Below are 17,436 nucleotides of genomic sequence, written 5' to 3' on the forward strand. Positions count from 1 at the left end.
TCAGGCTAGGAAACATCCTCTGGCTTCCCAGGTCCACGCAGCCGGGTCTGCTGGCTCATTGTTCAGGGCCCTGACTGGGTGGGAATTAGAGGAGGCAGAGACAGAGGTATCACTTGTCTCATAATGGGGGCTAAGCCTTAAAACCACTAACCTCCTAATACAGATCCTAACGAGCAGCCTGACATCCGCTGCCTGGGTTGATGCCCCTGGAAGCCCAGCCACCTTATTCACTAGCTATGACCAAAGACATTTAAGGCCTTTGGCACACAAGGTGAGCCAGTCCAGTGCTCCTCAAACTTTAATATGCACATGAATCACCTTGAGAGCGTATTACAGTGCAGGTATGGCAGGTCTGGGGGTGGGCCCTGAGAGTCTGCATTTCTCACTGGGCAGTGCCCATGCTGTGGACACACACACTTTGGGTACCAAGGACCTAGACACCTGATTCGTATTGAAGAGCACAGGGAAGGGAGTGACACGACTAGGGGAATTTGATACAGAGCTCCTCTCACAGGAGTGTAGTGGTCCTAAAGCAGGCCTCAAAGAAAACTGCAAGGGACAGCCTTAGCTAGGCAAGGGCGAGTCCGAGCAAGTGTGGGGAATTGCATGAGGGATGTGCAGAGGACAGGGTGAGGGGGCTCGGTCACTAACCCGGCATCTCCTCCTTGTACATTCAGAGAGGTGAGGTGGGGTGGAAACGCACATACCTGGCCTTGTGTGGCAGCCTCCCACTTGCTAGCTGTGTGACCGCTGGAAAAGAGTGTCAACTCTTTCAATCTCAGATTCCTCTTATGGAAAAAAGGGTTAACACCTCACTTAACATGTTGCCATCTCACAGTATAGCCCTCAGCAAAGAGCCAGGCATGTAGTTCACACTCAGTAAAAGGTGCCTCCATCCTGCCTGACCCCAAAACCTCTTTCCATTTCCCTGTCTTTTTTTTTTTTTCAATTGGGGAATATTGGGGAACAGTGTGTTTTTCCAGGACCCATCAACTCCATGTCACATTGTTGTTTTCAATCTAGTTGTGGAGTGTGCAGCTCAGCTCCAAGTCAAGTCGTTGTTTTCAATCTAGTTGTGGGGGGCGCAGCTCACTGGCCCTTGTGGGAATCGAATCGGCGACCTTGATGGTATGAGCACTGCGCTCTACCCACCAAGCCAACCTGCCGCCCTCTGTCTTTCTTCCCCTCCTTGATCGAGGCCAGGGTTTCTACACAGTTGCGTCAGCTCTCTCTAGTGCTGCCATCTATTGGTAGAACCTATGAACTACAGCTAGATGGAAAATTTGGAAGCTTTTATTTTTCTAAGTACTTAACCCAGCAGTTTGAGTTATATAAATTTTGATGTCCTCCTTTGTTTCTAAGCTTTTGGGTTCCTGTCAAAGAAAATGTTGTAATCATATATTTCCTATTGTTTGTGCTTGAGGACAAGGTTGAAACAGATTGGAAAATAACTTTGGAGGGATTTCAGTGAATAGTGTATGTGATTCCCAGACTCACTGGCCTCCCTTATCCCAAGTTATCCAGAGAGAATTCGCCAAGTTGGCGTAGCCCTTCTGTTTCCTGAGGCTCCTGGGTCAAGGTAACTTTGTGAAGTTTAACTACTCATAAAAGAGGTGTGGGACAGCCGCAGTTCCTGAAACAGAGGTTTACATAGTGCCCATTAACCTTTTTTTTTTAAATTTATTGGGGTGACAATTGTTAGTAAAATTACATAGATTTCAGGTGTACAATTCTGCAATACATCATCTATAAATCCCATTGTGTGTTCACCACCCAGAGTCAGTTCTCCTTCCATCACCATATATTCGATCCCCCTTACCCTCATCTCCCACCCCCCACCCCCCTTACCCTCTGGTAACCACTACATTATTGTCTGTGTCTATAAGTTTCTGTTTCTCATTTGTTTCTCTTGTTCTTTTGTTGTTTTTGGTTTGTATACCACATATCAGTGAAATCATATGATTCTCTGCTTTATCTGTCTGACTTATTTCGCTTAGCATTATACTCTCAAGATCCATCCATGTTGTCACAAATGTTCCTATATCATCTTTTCTTACTGCTGAATAGTATTCCATTGTGTATATATACCACAGCTTCTTTATCCATTCATCTATCGAAGGACATTTTGGTTGTTCCCATGTCTTGGCCACCGTAAACAAAGCTGCAATGAACATTGGAGCACACGTGTCTTTATGTATAAAGGAGAGAGATTGCTGGGTCATATGCCAATTCTATTTGTAATTTTTTGAGGAACCTCCACACTGCCTTCCATAACGGCTGCACCAGTCTGCATTCCCACCAACAGTGTATGAGGGTTCCTTTTTCTCCACAGCCTCTCCAACACTTGTTCCTATTTGTCTTGTTGATGATAGCCATTCTGACTGGGGTGAGGTGATATCTCATTGTGGTTTTGATTTGCATTTCTCTGATGATTAGTGATGTTGAGCATTTTTTCATATGTCTATTTGCCATTTGTATGTCCTCTTTGGAGAGATGTCTCTTCAGGTCGTCTGCCCATTTTTCAATTGGGTTGTTTGTTTTTTTGTTGTTGAGTTGCATGAGTTCCTTGTATATTCTGGATACTAGCCCCTTATCGGAGGTACTGTTTGCAAAAATCTTCTCCCATTCAGTTAGTTGCCTATTTATTTTGTTGATGGTTTCTTTTGCTGTGCAGAAGCTTTTAAATTTCATATAGTCCCATTCGTTTATTTTAGCTTTTACTTCCATTGCCTTTGGAGTCAAATTCATAAAATGCTCTTTGAACCCAAGGTCCATAAGTTTAGTACCTATGTTTTCTTCTATGCAGTTTGTTGTGTCAGGTCTTATGCTTAAGTCTTTGATCCATTTTGAATTAACTTCGGTACATGGTGACAGATTTCCAGTCCAGTTTCATTCTTTTGCACGTGGCTATCCAATTCTCCCAGCACCATTTATTGAAGAGGCTGTCTTTGCTCCATTGTATGTTTTTAGCTTCTTTGTCAAAAATTGTCTGTCCATATTTATGTGGTTATATTCCTGGGTTCTCAATTCTATTCCATTGGTCTATGTGTCTGTTTTTCTGCCAATACCATGCTGTTTTGATTATTGTAGCCCTGTAGTACAAGCTAAAGTCAGGGAGTGTGATACCTCCAGTATTGTTCTTTTTTCTTAAGATTGCTTTGATAGTGCCCATTAACTTTTAAACTTTGTTTAACCTTCACTTGAGGCTCCAAAGTCCTTTCAGCTCCCCTTTTCTGACTCATCCCCATACTGTATTAGGTTAGGGGGTCCAGATTGGTAGAATGTCTGAAGGGAGGGAATGGATGGGAACTGCCGTTTTCTGAACAGCTGTTTTGTGCCAGGTACTCTGCAATGTTCTCTCTAGGTAGATAGATATAGATTGCTATATAGAGATGTATAGATAGAGATAGTTATATAGAGATGTATAAATACAGTTATATAGAGCTGTATATAGTTATATAGAGCTGTATATATATAGTTATATAGAGATGTATAGATATAGAGAGATGTATAGATATTCTTACATAGAGATGTATAGTGATAGTTATGTAGAGATATATAGATATAGTTATATAGAGATGTATAGATATAATATAGAGCTGTATAGATAGTTATATAAAGATGTATAGATATCATTATAGAGAGATGTATAGAGATACTTACATAGATCTGTATAGAGGTAGTTATGTAGAGATGTATAGATAGAAATAGTTATGTAGAGATGTACATATAGATATAGTTATGTAGAGATATATACAGACAGAGATAGTTATATAAAAATGTATACCTATAGTTACACAGAGATGTATAGATATAGACAGATGGATATAGTTAGCATAATACCCCTGTGAGGTAGAGATTGTTATTTACATTTATTTATGCCTAGTGAAATTGCGATGCAGAGGGGTTGTTTCCTCCAGACCACCTAGCTAGGAAGTAGCAAAGCCAGGATTGGATCCCAGTTTGGCCATCCCTGCCTACCATATCACATTGCTTCCTGAGTGCCCTCTTGCCCTGTTGGGAAGCTGGGAGAAGCGCTTGGTGTAGGAGACTATGGGCAAGGTGAGACTCTGGCTGGTAGATTTTTCCTGCATCTAGAGGAGACGTTTGTCCCCTGTGCTTTAGTAGAAGTTGCCCCCTGGAGATCAGCAGTGTGAGCCCTGTGTCTGCAGATGGTTGACCAGCCTGCCTCTTCTCCTTGGGCCTCATTAAAGACCTTGGTTTAGTCCCCACATCATTTTTAGGACTTTTTATATCTTTGACTATATCTCTTTTAAGCACTCTGAGAAATAGGCCAACCCACAAAGCTCCATGACACACACACGCACGTGCGCATGTACACACACACACATGTACACATGTATGTACACACACATACACACACGCACATGTACACACACACACACACACGCACACACAAAAGGGCCAGAGGCAGAGAGGACAGTGTTATTATTTCCAGCACCTTAACTCAAAACCCTGGCAGAATGCTCAGTTCTAACCCTGCTTTGGATTTGTATTTTCTTGTGCACAACTCCCTTCTCCTCTTACCTTTCTCGTCTCAGGTAGGCTTCCATCTAAACATCCTGGTTGGTACTCTTCAATGTGACCTGAGGCTTTTTGTTATAACTGATCTCACCCACCTGTGGTCTGGGGGAATATGTACCTTCCCTTTCCTAAATCAAGTCAGATGGCAGCACCGATTTCCATATACTCTTCAATATCTATTAATATGTGTAGGGGGATACTTTTGAGTCCAAGCAAGATACTTCTTCTGAATGCATAAACCAAAAACAACAAAAGAACAAGACAAACAAATGAGAAACAGAAACTCATAGACACAGATAATAGTTTAGTGGTTGCCAGAGGGTAAGGGGGGTGGGGGATGGGAGATGAGGGTAAGGGGGATCGAATATATGGTGATGGAAGGAGAACTGACTCTGGGTGATGAGCACACAATGGGATTTATAGATGATGTAATACAGAATTGTACACCTGAAATCTATGTAATTTTACTAACAATTGTCACCCCAATACATTTAATAAAATAAAAAAATAAAAAAGATACTTCTTCTATGACTTCATTGAATTTGTATTGTGTTTGAAGCATTGCACAGAGATGAAATCTTCCCATTCTTATACTACCCTGTGGGGTAACTGGAACAGGCCAATGACCCCAGTTTAAAAACAAGAAAATGAAGACAGAGTGATTTAAGTGGTTGATCCCAGGTCTGACAGAGACAAGTTAAGCTTTCATCAGAAACATTCTTTGCCAATAGAAGCAAATAGATGTCCCCAGCATGATCCCAGATGTCATTCCAGGGAAGGTGTCCAGGGCATCCCTCCCTTCCCCATCCTGCTGCTGCGGGTAGTTCTTTCTTTGGTTGCCTAACCCAGTCTAGAACACAGGGGCCCAGATGATTCTCAGGCCCCGACAGTGAGGTTAGGGTGCCTCCTTAGGCATTTTTGCCTACTTAGCATGTCACCGATGAGCACTCAATGGACTCTCATCCCTTTGAATAGCAGATAAAAGTAGAGATTTTATTACCCTGAACCCCTCCCAGGTCCTTTATTGGTCTAGGTTTTTTCAATTTAATGAAGTACGGCTTTTCTCTCATTTATAAAGATCAGTCATCTCAAACTGAGTTTTCCCAGTGAGGTGTATCTATACTGATGTTAGTGTGACCAACGCAGTGCTTTCTGACGGGGATTACTAACTTGCTAACAATGACTAACTTGCTAGCTCATCAAGAGCGGAAGTCAGCTCCCTGGTATGTCACCCACAGCAGAGTCAGCATTCCCATTTCTTTTGTAGGCCAAGGCCTTCTCCTCACCAGATGTGCTCTCTGACCATGGGTCTGAGAACCAGTGGTCTAGAATGAGATGCTTTCCAACACTGAAAGAGGCAGGAAGCTCCCTAATGGCATCTGAACTCCTGGCCTGCTGATTCTACCTGTCACCTCTTTGCTACTGCTGCTCACAGAGCCTGACATATCATCTGTGGTCTCTCATTCCCACCTTTTCTCAAACCTGTCGCTCTCCATTTCTTGGACTTGGGCTTTGAGGAGATGTGAATGCTAGGGCAAGTCTTCTCATTAGATGGTTGAATTTGGGTGTGGGTGGCTTCCTTCAGGCATGCTCACTCTACTTCAGGCTTTCTGTCATTTCATTCTCCTTGTCACCAAGGGAGGGGTTAGAAAAACCAGAGCTCCTCCACCCAAGGACAGCAATGGGGCCATGGCCAGTAGTTCCTCGAAGGTTAAGCATGCCTCATTCTAACAGGTGATGAGCTCATTTTCCTGGACCCTCACACAACCCAGACCTTCGTTGACACTGAAGAGAATGGAACAGTTGATGACCAGACTTTCCATTGTCTGCAGGCCCCACAGCGAATGAACATTCTGAACTTGGATCCTTCTGTAGCATTGGTGGGTATCTGAAGATTGGGGGAGGGGCAAGAGATACCCTGCAGCCCTATTACAGATTGGTTCCCTGGGGATTATCCAGGTTGCTAGGTAGCATGACAAGAGTATATTCGCTTGTCAACCCCAGGAGAGGTAGAGTAGTGTAGTGGGGAAAGAGTGTACCTTGAGCCAAACTGCTCCAGTTAGAATCCAGGCCCTGCCACTTACTAGCCATGGACTTAAGAGGAGTCCCTCAACCTTTCTGAGCCTCGCTCTTCTCATCCCTGAAAGAACAAAAGAGAAGTTTCTTCCTTGTAGGGTTGCATGAGGCATGCTGTGCGTAAAGCACTTAGCACAGTGCCTGGCACATTGTAAACATTCTGTAAATATTAGTTATTATTAGAGTTACCGTCTTTCCCCTTTTTCCTTCATGCCCTCTAATTATTGCCACACAGTCAAAAGGAATAAGGTGGGACAGAACTAGAGAGGAAGAAGGGAGCAAGATCCCCTGAGTGGACAGTGCCCATTTCTCTGGGCACACAATCCAGGAAGTTGTAGGGTTCCCCCCCAAAGTATGACTGCTGTCTGCATACATTGAAGGGGCAGCTGCATATGAAGTAGCCAATGGTTATGAGGCCCGTCTGCATCCTTCCAGTTTAATTCGATTGTCAGAGCACCTGTGTCGAAAGAAGCACCAGAGTCCTCCTCTTGTCTTAGACTATTCTTTCACTACTGTGGGAAGGCTCTGAGGATGGGGAAGGAGGATGGTTCTCTTTATTCTAATAGATCATTTCCTTAAGGTTAAAGCCACCTTATTAAGTATTGTCTCTAGCTGAAAGTACTATTTGGCTTTTGTTTGCTGGTTTAATTGACTATTCTTTACAGTATATTTGTGCACTGAATGTAACGGAGTTAACCACACGCTTTGGAGATTGGTCATCCAGTTACTGTGTCTTACAGTATGAGGGGAGAGGGACAGGGAGGAAAGCGACAGGGGAAAAGCGAAAGGGATAAAAGAGGAGAGAGAAGCAGAGAGACAGATGGGGAGACAGAAGACGAGGGAGAGGAAGAGAGAGAATGGAGAGGGAGATGGAGGGGGAAGGGTGGGGGAGAATGAATGAGCAAATACGTGTGTCCAAGTGAGGCAATGATCTGGGAGAGAGAGAAGCCCAGACAATCTTTCTTGTAATTTTTGGGAAGTCACATCCAAGGAGAATGGCCCACATCCCATGTCGTAACTCTGGGCCAGTGGCTCCATTTGTAGTGCAGGGGTCCTGTCCTGGTGCCCTGACCAGTTCTAAGTTGTGTTCTTTTGCTTCCCCCCAAGGGATTTTTCTGCAAAGAAGAAAAAGACTTTGATAGCTGGTGTAGCCTTGTTCAAAAGGTAAAGGTGTATGTTTTTCTTAGTCTTAAAAAACAAAGTTACTCAATATGATTCCTTTTCAAGACTGTTTTTCATAGTAACAGAAACCTAGCCTAATAGGACTTTATTGCAAGAGAAAGAAATTAAGATGTGGGGGATTGTGCATAACTTTGGGGAAACCAAAGAAAAACTTTTGTTAAAAATATGTTTAGTATGTCAAGTGAGTGATGTTTTTAGCTACTTAATGTTTCATCTCATTAAGCCTACGAGTCTTATGAAATATTCAACTAATATTCTACCATTTTAACCTAAAAATGCCAATTTCATATAGCTCAGCCTAAATTTTTCCTTAGCCTGTTCATAACACTGAGATGATTGAAGAAGCCAAACTACTTCTCTATGTGTTTAGTGGTCCATTTACAGTTTCAGGAGCTTGCCTTTCTATTAATTGTCTTATTTATATAAAATAAGGTATGCTGCCACTTCAAGGAAACAGTTTGCAGAAATCTATGTAAATATTAAAGCAAGTTATTCTTTCTTTTTGGTATTTTGTGTAAAAGGGTATTTATTGTTTTGATGGCTCACCAATCTTCATATCAGCCTCCCTAATTCTCAGCCTCTAACACATGCCAAATATGTGGAGGACGTTGATAAATGCTTATTGAAAGAATGAAAGGAGATCATAGGGAGTAGTTTAAAGAGCCCTCGATGGGGTGGCAGGAGGGGTGGCAGGAGACCCGTTGTTCTCCTCTCTGCCAAACAAAGAGACTGGGGTGGGGAGATGCGAGCCCAGAGCCTTTTGTGAGTGTAAGGAGGGAAGATTCTTCTTCATAAGTGAACAAATAATTAATACTAGTATCTCCAGCTGAATCTGAAACCCCAATTAATAATTTGCTGAGACGTAATGGAGACTTATTTTCTAAAAGCAATACTTACATTTCAGAATGCAGCAAAACTGTTTATATTTATGTTTAAAGTTAGAAGGAAAATTTTCTGATAAGACGATGCCATTGAAATTAGGACATACACCATAAATGTTGGACTAAACGGAAACCATAGCAATATGTACCAATATTTGTCTTGGGGCAGATTTAATTTGATTAACCAACATTTCTTTGGCGCCAACACTTCAGGAGCATCTCGCCCCTACATTGAGTTGAGCCCATGCAACTGGCATGTGACCTGAATGTCATGAGAGGATAGACAGTGAGCACTGGCCTTCCCTCAGATGCTCTGTCCAGTGTCCCTCCCTCCTGGCCAGCAGTACCAGAAGTGAAGAGGGCTGGGTCTTCAGATGAGTCAGGGAGAGGCCGGGTGTATTTGCTAGGCCTCTGCTTTCACCTTTCAGCAACCAGGCCACTCTCTTAGGGCTTGCTTGGGGTCATAGATTGCCAATTGGACAGAAATGTAGTGACTCTGCAGTGTTTGTAACTGTTTCTGTGTGTCCTCAGGAGATTCTAAAGGAAAACTTAAGGATGTTTGAATTAGTTCAGAAACATCCATCTCACTGGCCTCCCTTTGTACCTCCAGCCAAGCCCGAGGTGACAACCACTGGGGCAGGTAAGCAGTTTTTCAGGGACTCTGTAGCCAGCAGACCCTCATGTAGCAATTGTTTTATGAAACAGAAGCAATTGTCTGGACTAATCAAGGATTGGTGCTTCTGTATTTTAATCCTCTGATGAATTGACACTTACAGATTTCAAAGACTGATAAAAGCTGAAAATAAGCTCAGTGCGAAAGTTCCATGTAAAATCTAAATGACTAGAAAAAATTTTTTCATGGTCTGGTTCAGAGTAACAAATCAGAGGCCATGGGTGAGTAAAAAGGTGCCTCAAAGGTTTTCCAGAGTCCCATCCTCATCACTGTGAATAGGCCTATGTAACAAGTCTGGTTATTTTGATTATTTATAGAGACTTTCTAACACTTGGCAGTGGTCCAATCCGTAAGTCTCCTCCACACAAGCTTTTGTTTAACAAAACAATTTAAAAATGCATAGTCTTCCCTACTGAGTAATGTATTGACTGCTTCAACCTGAGCATCAAGCTTTTCTCCTTTCTCATTTCTGTATTCTAATAGAATTCATTGACTCTACTGAACAACTAGAGGAGTTTGACCTGGAGGAAGATTTTGAGATTCTGAGCATATAGAATAATTGGAACTCAAGTTGGGGGTCTGTCTTCCATCTGACACCAGAAGAACATGAATTCATTACATAAAACTTTTCTAGTCAGCAAGTGCCTGATATGCCAACAGCATACAAACTTGATAGCAATCAATCATGACTGAGCCAATCACCGTTTCTCAGAAAAAACAATAACAATTCTTCCCCAGAAGGAACTAGAACAATCATGGAATCTAGGAGCAGAAAGCTTAGGAGCTATCCCTTGCTTCCCAGCTTGTCTTACACGGCCACGGTGAGTTGTGCCACTACTGAAACGAGGAGGTGGACATCTGGAAGACAGACGGCAACTCCCACCTTTCTCCAAGCACCGGCAGATGACAGATGGTTACCTGTGCTTCCTCACCCTTTCAGGCGTGACCTCTTTGGGGCTAAATACTAAGAAGCAGTCTGTTCTCTTGCTCTAATAATAAAGTGATTACATCAGGGAGAAAAAGGTCTTGTTAAATTATTTGAATATGTATTTGAATTAATTGTAATTTATATCAAAACGTTTGTCAAAGGAATTATGTCAAATGTGTACTTGTTGATCTCCTGACTCTTTGGGGGAGAACCTTCCCCTTTGGGGATCACTGTCCCCTTCTTTACTAATGCTTTTGTCCAATGTCACCCTGCCTTTAAATCAAATCATGATCGCTGAAATTGGGGATTAAGCAAAGTTTTTCTGTAGAAGGCCAGATTGTAAATGTTTCAGGCTCTGCAGGCCACGTGGCCTCTGTCACAGGTATTCAACTCTGCTATTGGAAGTGAAAGAGCAGCCATAGACAATCTGAGCCTGGCTGTAAGCCAATAAAACTTTAAAAACTTTATTTACAAAAACAGGTGGAAGGCCGGATTTAGCCCACAGTGTGTCGTTTACCAATTACTGACTTAAATTGTTGATTTTTGTTTGGAAAATTAACTCCATTTTTGGTTGACAGCCATAATTAGAAAGAATTATTCATGTGGTGACATTTAATCTGTGCATCAAACACGATTCCAAACCATTTCAGGATTTGCAACACACTAAATTTTAAAGCACATATTCATCAAATTGCCTTTGCCACCCACTCTCCTGTGTGGATGCACATCTAGTCCCAGTGGTGTCTTCCAAGTTTCCTCTCCTTGCCCTTTTAACCTGGATGCATTTCACTTCCATCCTCAACCAAGTCCCGAGGAAGACCAGCAACTGGGGTGTGGAAGCTAGCACGAAACCAAAGGGGTTTTTTTTGTTTTGTTTTGTTTTGTTTTTTGTTTTTGTTTTTTTAAAGTATATTTAGGAATATTATATGTGCTGCCGAACTGAGCACTATTTAGGAATATTAGAACACTTGTTTCCTTAGATTCCAATTTTTCCAGTGGGTAATATATTCCAATGGTTCAAATTTCAAAAAAGTTCAAAACGGTATTCAGTGAAATGTCTTTCCCTCATACATGTCAGTTCCCTTCCCTGAATGCTCCCAATGTTATTAATTTCTTGTTTATCCTTCCAGAAGATACACACACGCGCGCACACACACACACACACACACACACACACACACACACAGATGTGTATATATCTTAGATTTGATTTTAATGACTTTAATACTTCTCTACTTTTAATTTATCTGTAAATGATCCTGAGGCCCAGCAGTATGGAACGTGTGATGGCACTAAAAGTAGTCGTAGGCTTATCTTGAAACAGGTTGTGGATTTGTTGCCAGTTAGAGGACCATTTCTGCTCTTTGACTATAATTGTATTTTTTCTTGCCTCGATCTTTTGTTATGAAGCTCAACTTACAGTAACAGGAGCCCCCACGGCTCTGAGAGGGGACTCATGAATTGTAGTGAGATGGACTTTAGAAAAGTTTTCAGCAAAAAAATGTCAAAAGAGTCAAATGTTCATATTTAATTCCTTTTATTTGTGATGTACAAAGCGGACACCATGCTTATAACTCAGAGAGGAGGTGACAGTAACAGTAACTCAGGTTATACTGATTATGTTTTGTCTGTGTTGACACAGTTTACATAATATTTAAGGAAAAAGAATCGTCTGGAAGGAAGTTGCCTCATGTCAACACAGCTAAGTGTTCTGGGAAACTGATAATTAAAGAAAATTGTTAAAACAAATCCCCCCAAACAGAATACAATACACTTTATAGTCAACTCAGGCTTGCTTTAGGTCTGCTAATTGCTAAAGAGACAAGTGTGTGAGATTTTCATGAGGTTTTAAAAATGTATTAAAATCGCATAACAGGCTACCTGTAAAGGAGCAATTGGATGGACATTTTAATGGAAGGTCTCCAACAGCCTCAAAATGCAAAAGAACCAACACACTGAAACTTTGATTTGCCACAGTGCATACATCTGGATGGCATTTAGAGTAAACAGGGACTTTTGAGAAATTGGGACAAGGGATTTACCTTTTGTTCCTGGAGTCAAAAGCAAAATCCACACCTCCTTACCCATGCACACTTTCACCCCTGGCCTGGGAGAAAGTGCTGAGGTTCTCATTTCCCTGTATGGGCCTGTGGCTACATTTGGTGCATCCTCTACTCTACTCTGGACCAGGCCAAGTCACAGGTCTCTGCGGGGAGGGAGCCGGCAAGGCGGAAGTGATTTGTCTAGGACCCTGTGAAGTTAATGAGCCCCTCCTGGCCTTTGGCCTTGAAGCCTCCCTAGGTTATGTGGGCCCAGTCACCCTCACTCTCAAAGGAGTCAAAGCTCACCCCTGCTACTGGCTGGCACCTCATTCCAGCTCTGCTGCCTGCCTAGATACAGGGGGCCCCCTTGAAGAGTGAGGACTTGCTCTATGCAGACTTGAGTCATCCGTGAATCCTTAGCCATAATTTTTTTTTTTTTAATGTGGAAGCATTGGGTTTTGGTTTAAGCCAAATAATGTGTGGTGACCTGTGGACACAAAGAAATGATTTATCAGCCATTATGAAGAGCTTTCTGATTGAGACAGTGAGAAAAGCTAGCAGTCTAAGAAAGTGGTGGCCTGGCAGGTCCTCTGAGGTAGCCATGAATATCCGAATCAAACGGTAGCACCGGGTTGACTGAATGGGACAGCAGATCTCAGCAGGTAGGCTCACCCATGGGGCCTGACTGAGAGTTGGGGTGACCAGTGTCCAGTAGTCCAGCCCAAATGAGACTCCAATGTATAACTTGACAGATGGGGGCAAACGGGCTTATGCCTTCTTTCTTCAGATGGTTTGGGTTTGTGAGGTGACCATTGTGTGGGGGAGGGAAAGGCAAGAGGCAGGGTGGCAGGTGCCACCCTACAGGCTTTTCATACACACCTGGCAGCGGCTGACCCGGGTGTGGAGCTGCCCAGCTTTCAGTGTTTCAGGTACAGGTTCCTCCTGAAACTGCTGCCTCTCCTCCACTGTCATCAGCCAGAAACTGTACTTGTTCGCAAAGTAGTGGCAGGTACCCCGGGCACCACTGCACTCGATGAAAGGAGTAGCACGAAAATCCTCTAGGCAGGAGCCAGGTGAGACCAGGGACTGACCTCCACCCTCGGCACCCGCGGCAGTGTGCTGAAACGGACAGGGGTGGGGTGAGAGCTGCACCCACAGGAGAAGATGGGTGCCCTGCTGCTCCAGGACGAACGTGTGCTTCCTTCCTAATCTCAGGCCCCTTGGCTTGGCCCCAGCATCTAGCCAGCAGACCAAAGGCCATATTTGAGGAACCAGACAGCTCACCCTCCCTTGTAGTAGCCTCAGGGCCAGGAGCGTCCCCTCCAAGCTCCCTGGTGCCCTCCCAAGCCACTGTGCATGGACGGCAGCCACATCTCAGCCAGTGTTTCCCAAACTGCTGCTGCCCTGCTGAGTTCCGAGGTGTGCTAGGTGCCCCACCCCCCAGATTCCACAGGAGAATAAGTGTGAGAAAAGCTGAATTAAGGAAAACTCAGTAGGTTTCAGGATACAGTTCTCAGAGCCGTTTGTCTACTCGAAGCCCCTGGTAGTGTATGCCAAGAAGGGATAGAGCATGCAGTACTCACAAAGTGGTTAAACCATGGGCCTCTCCCCCAGCCTATCTATTAATACCTCTTACTCTACAGTTACCTTCATTAGAATTTATATTTTCAACCTGTACCACACCCTTTATTTAGGGTGACATTTACCTGCCATTTGTTACCTGCCGAGAACAGGTAGGCCTCAGATTTGGCCTAACGTCCTGGCCCTCAGTTGCAGGATTTCCTCATCAGTGCCACTCATGACCTGATAATCTCCAGTCACTGTGCCCATAGACAGCAGCCCCCTCTCTACATTCCAATGCCCTCTCTCTTCACCTCAGCTGGGTTATTATCTGGACTACAGGAGGTGGGGAAGAGGCCTCATACACACCCGGGTCGGCAAATGACCAATGGGACAAATGCTCAGTTTGGACTCCCAGGTTAGCCTTACTTTGCAGAATGTAGGGAGAATGTGTCTCCATATAAGTGACCTTTCCTGATAAGTGAAGCATCAACGTTTTCCTCATTTTTATCCTCAGGTAGAAACCTTTCTAACACAAACGGCACATTACCCTGTCTTACTAAATGGCAGACACTGTATTTTACACTTTGCAGATGACCCAGGCTTCTCATCGTGAACGAACGTCAGTTTTTGCATTGGAGGATTATGCAGGGGCTCCGTACCAAGGGATGCAGCTTATAGGGTTTTTGGGCCACCTTGGAATAATTTCCTCCCTTTCAGTAGGCATGTTTCATTGCTTCAAGATACTAGGCAGTCCAAATCCCACCCTTACATGTTTTCAGGAAAATACAGATATTCTAGTATGTTAGAATTATGTGTGAAGTAAGAGTAAAGAGATTCTGAATAAGGGCTTCAGAGATCGCCCATGAGCAAAGCACACGACATTTCATGTATAGATTTTGGACCATTCCTTGTGGGAGCTCAGGGGCCTTTTCTCCTTCTTTCTTTGGGTGGTGGACAGGACAGAATGATAGGTGAGCTGATTTTCTATTACACTGGGACAAGCTTCCTATTCACAAAGAGCAAAAAGGGAAGTACCTCTCCCCAGGTAGGTACACTAACGTGAGGAAGACTGCAGCTTTGGAAATACTTCAAAGATGCTCTCTCACCATCTCACCCCTGGTGATTCAGCAAAGAAGCTCTGGCGGCACAGTAGGTGTCACACTGTTTTTCCCTGGGAGTTATCCTGGCCCTAAACCTGACCTTTCACTCATTTAATGTCCCCAGGTATTCATGAAATGTCATGTGAGGGACTTGACGCTGCCCTGGGCTTACAGATGTTCTCAGCGTTTCCATAGCAAGACACATGGCCTGGCCGGCCATTGCCTTCCCACCAAAAGGGTGAGACAGTAGAAATCCCAGCAAGGACATGGAAACACAGCATGCCCTCATCTGAGCCTTTCGGGAGGAGGTGGCAGCAGCTAGAGAGACCTGGGAGGGTAGGCAGAAGAGGAGGGTGTGCCCTGCCCAACCAGACCAGTGAGAGTATGTCCCAGCCCTGAGTGGGCGCAGCCTGTTCCTCACTGTCCATCCAGATCAGAGATTTCCTCCTTCCCTTGCTTGTGGCATAACTGAAGCATGCAGAGAGATATCAGGGCGTTTGCCGGTGATTCATACATATTCTCATCCCTCAGCCACTGGGTGCACATTGTTCCTTTTTATTCACACCCATAATTACCTGTCCTTCATGAAGAATTGGGCTCTCTGGTCTTTAGCCAAGCCTAAGCCAAGCATTTTTCTCCCTTTCAAACTCTGTGGTTTCTTCCCCGTGTCCCTTGAGCCTGAGAACCAGTCTGAGGGACACTCCCGGAGCTCCCTGCCCTCTGCCTCTATACCTGGGGCCGGGGGCAGTGCAGCGCCTTACCATGAGGAAGGAGTACCCGATCCAGAGGCTGTGCCAGCCCAGTGGGCACTGCGGGATGGTGATGTCCTGGCTGTGCACAGCAATGGCTTGCGAGGGCGCCTCACACACAGAGCAGCGGCTGATGTATTGGGGGATCTGGGTCTGGCCGACAGGCATCATGGGGATGGGGGCAGTGGTGGAAAGCCAGTAGGATTTATCATTGCGCCTGGCATAGTGGCATACTTCGTTGATGTTGCAGTAGATGAAGGGCATGGTGCTGAAGCGGGGCAGGCAGGAGCCAGCAAAGCCTGGAAGAAAAGAAGGTGGGCAGGGGCAGGGCTGGGACTGTGCCCAGGGCCACTGGACTGGACTGCATGGTGGTTTGGGTTTACGTCCAACCACTTGCACCAGAACATGGACGCCTTTCCTTACAGTCCTGGAACACTGCACACACACTGAAGTCTGTTGATCAAATCCTGTTTTCAGTGCACCAGGGGAAGTTTGATAGTGAAAATAATCTTTTTATAAACTGAATAACGACTCCCTAATTAACCTGCTTTGTGAAAACAACATTTGATAGTGAGTCTGCTTTTCAGAGTTACAACACCTGTAGACAATACAATTAATTCCTGGGTAATCATCCTTGCCCCACAGGTCATATTATTACTACTACTAATCGCCAGCACTTAATGGATGCTCAATGGATGCCGAATGTTGTTCTAAGCGTGTTACATTAGGTTATTCAGGTGATCCTCATACCTCCTCAGGAGATAGGTAATAGAGTTAGCTTTATCTCATTAAGGAGGAAGCAGAAGCTCAGGTTGAACAACTTGTCCCTGGGCACACAGCTCGTGCTGGAACCCAGATCTGCTTGATGCCAGAGTGGGTACTCATAACCCACTCCCCAACAGTGGGCCCACCAAGGTCTGGGAGGAGCGAGGGGCGTGGCTCTTGGTCCTTTTGGGGACAGATGGCCAGGGCTGGCTGGCAGAGTCGGTACCTACCCAAGTCCTGGTTGTGGGCTTTCTCCTGCCCCTCCACGAACAGCAAGCTGTAACCCACCCACAGCTGGCTCATCCCGGCGGGGCACAGGGGCACCTGTTCTGACTGGCTGTGCTTCACCAAGGTGTAGCCCACTCTCACACTCTGTCCAGGCAATCCAGCCCTCCCGAAGGGGCCCTGTTTCCCTGGAGGTCCTAAGAGGGAAAGAGCGGAAAAGCGGTGAGCCAGGTGCAGGCAGTAGTAACAGTAGTTACTCACTTTGGGCCAAGCATTGAGCAGGACGCATTAGGTGCACGTGTTAGCTTACTCAATCCTCACAACAACCACATCATCCCAATTAGTAAATGAGGAAACTGAGGCTCAGAGTTCCCATGCTAGTAAGTGGTAGAATTAGAACATCAACTCAGATGCACAGCAGTCCCCCCTTATCTGGGGTTTCACTTTCTGAGGTTTCAGTTAACCACGGTCAACCACAGTCCGAAAATATTAAAAGGAAAGTTTCATAAATAAACAATATATAAGTTTCCAATTGTGTGCCGCTCTTAGTAGCGTGATGAAATCTTGTGCCGTCCCATCCCATCCTGCCTGGGATGGGAATCATCTCTTTGTCTAGTGTCTCCACACTGTGCGCGCTCCCCGTCCATTAGTCACTTAGTAACCATCTCAGTTATCAGATGAACTGCCGCAGTGTCACAGTGCTTGTG

At 44.6% G+C, this 17,436-nt stretch overlaps 2 protein-coding genes across 8 annotated transcripts in view; one reads left to right on the forward strand and one right to left on the reverse strand.

Moving 5' to 3' along the window:
- ATG4A (autophagy related 4A cysteine peptidase) overlaps window positions 1–10,379 on the forward strand; it is a 58,964-nt gene extending 48,585 nt beyond the window's left edge. For all 6 annotated transcript variants that reach the window (XM_074324272.1, XM_019718129.2, XM_019718131.2 and 3 more), the window contains 4 exons: window positions 6,280–6,425; window positions 7,729–7,785; window positions 9,216–9,324; window positions 9,841–10,379. In XM_074324272.1, the coding sequence (XP_074180373.1) occupies window positions 6,280–6,425; window positions 7,729–7,785; window positions 9,216–9,324; window positions 9,841–9,911 (383 nt within the window). In that variant the 3' untranslated portion in view covers window positions 9,912–10,379. The remainder of the gene's footprint in view (window positions 1–6,279; window positions 6,426–7,728; window positions 7,786–9,215; window positions 9,325–9,840) is intronic.
- Window positions 10,380–11,805: 1,426 nt separating this feature from the next.
- COL4A6 (collagen type IV alpha 6 chain) overlaps window positions 11,806–17,436 on the reverse strand; it is a 330,706-nt gene continuing 325,075 nt past the window's right edge. For both annotated transcript variants that reach the window (XM_074324271.1, XM_074324270.1), the window contains 3 exons: window positions 16,735–16,926; window positions 15,752–16,038; window positions 11,806–13,446 (listed from right to left, as the gene is read on the reverse strand). In XM_074324271.1, the coding sequence (XP_074180372.1) occupies window positions 13,186–13,446; window positions 15,752–16,038; window positions 16,735–16,926 (740 nt within the window). In that variant the 3' untranslated portion in view covers window positions 11,806–13,185. The remainder of the gene's footprint in view (window positions 13,447–15,751; window positions 16,039–16,734; window positions 16,927–17,436) is intronic.

This window comes from Rhinolophus sinicus, chromosome X, assembly GCF_036562045.2.
Source record: "Rhinolophus sinicus isolate RSC01 chromosome X, ASM3656204v1, whole genome shotgun sequence".
Lineage (NCBI taxonomy): Eukaryota > Metazoa > Chordata > Mammalia > Chiroptera > Rhinolophidae > Rhinolophus > Rhinolophus sinicus.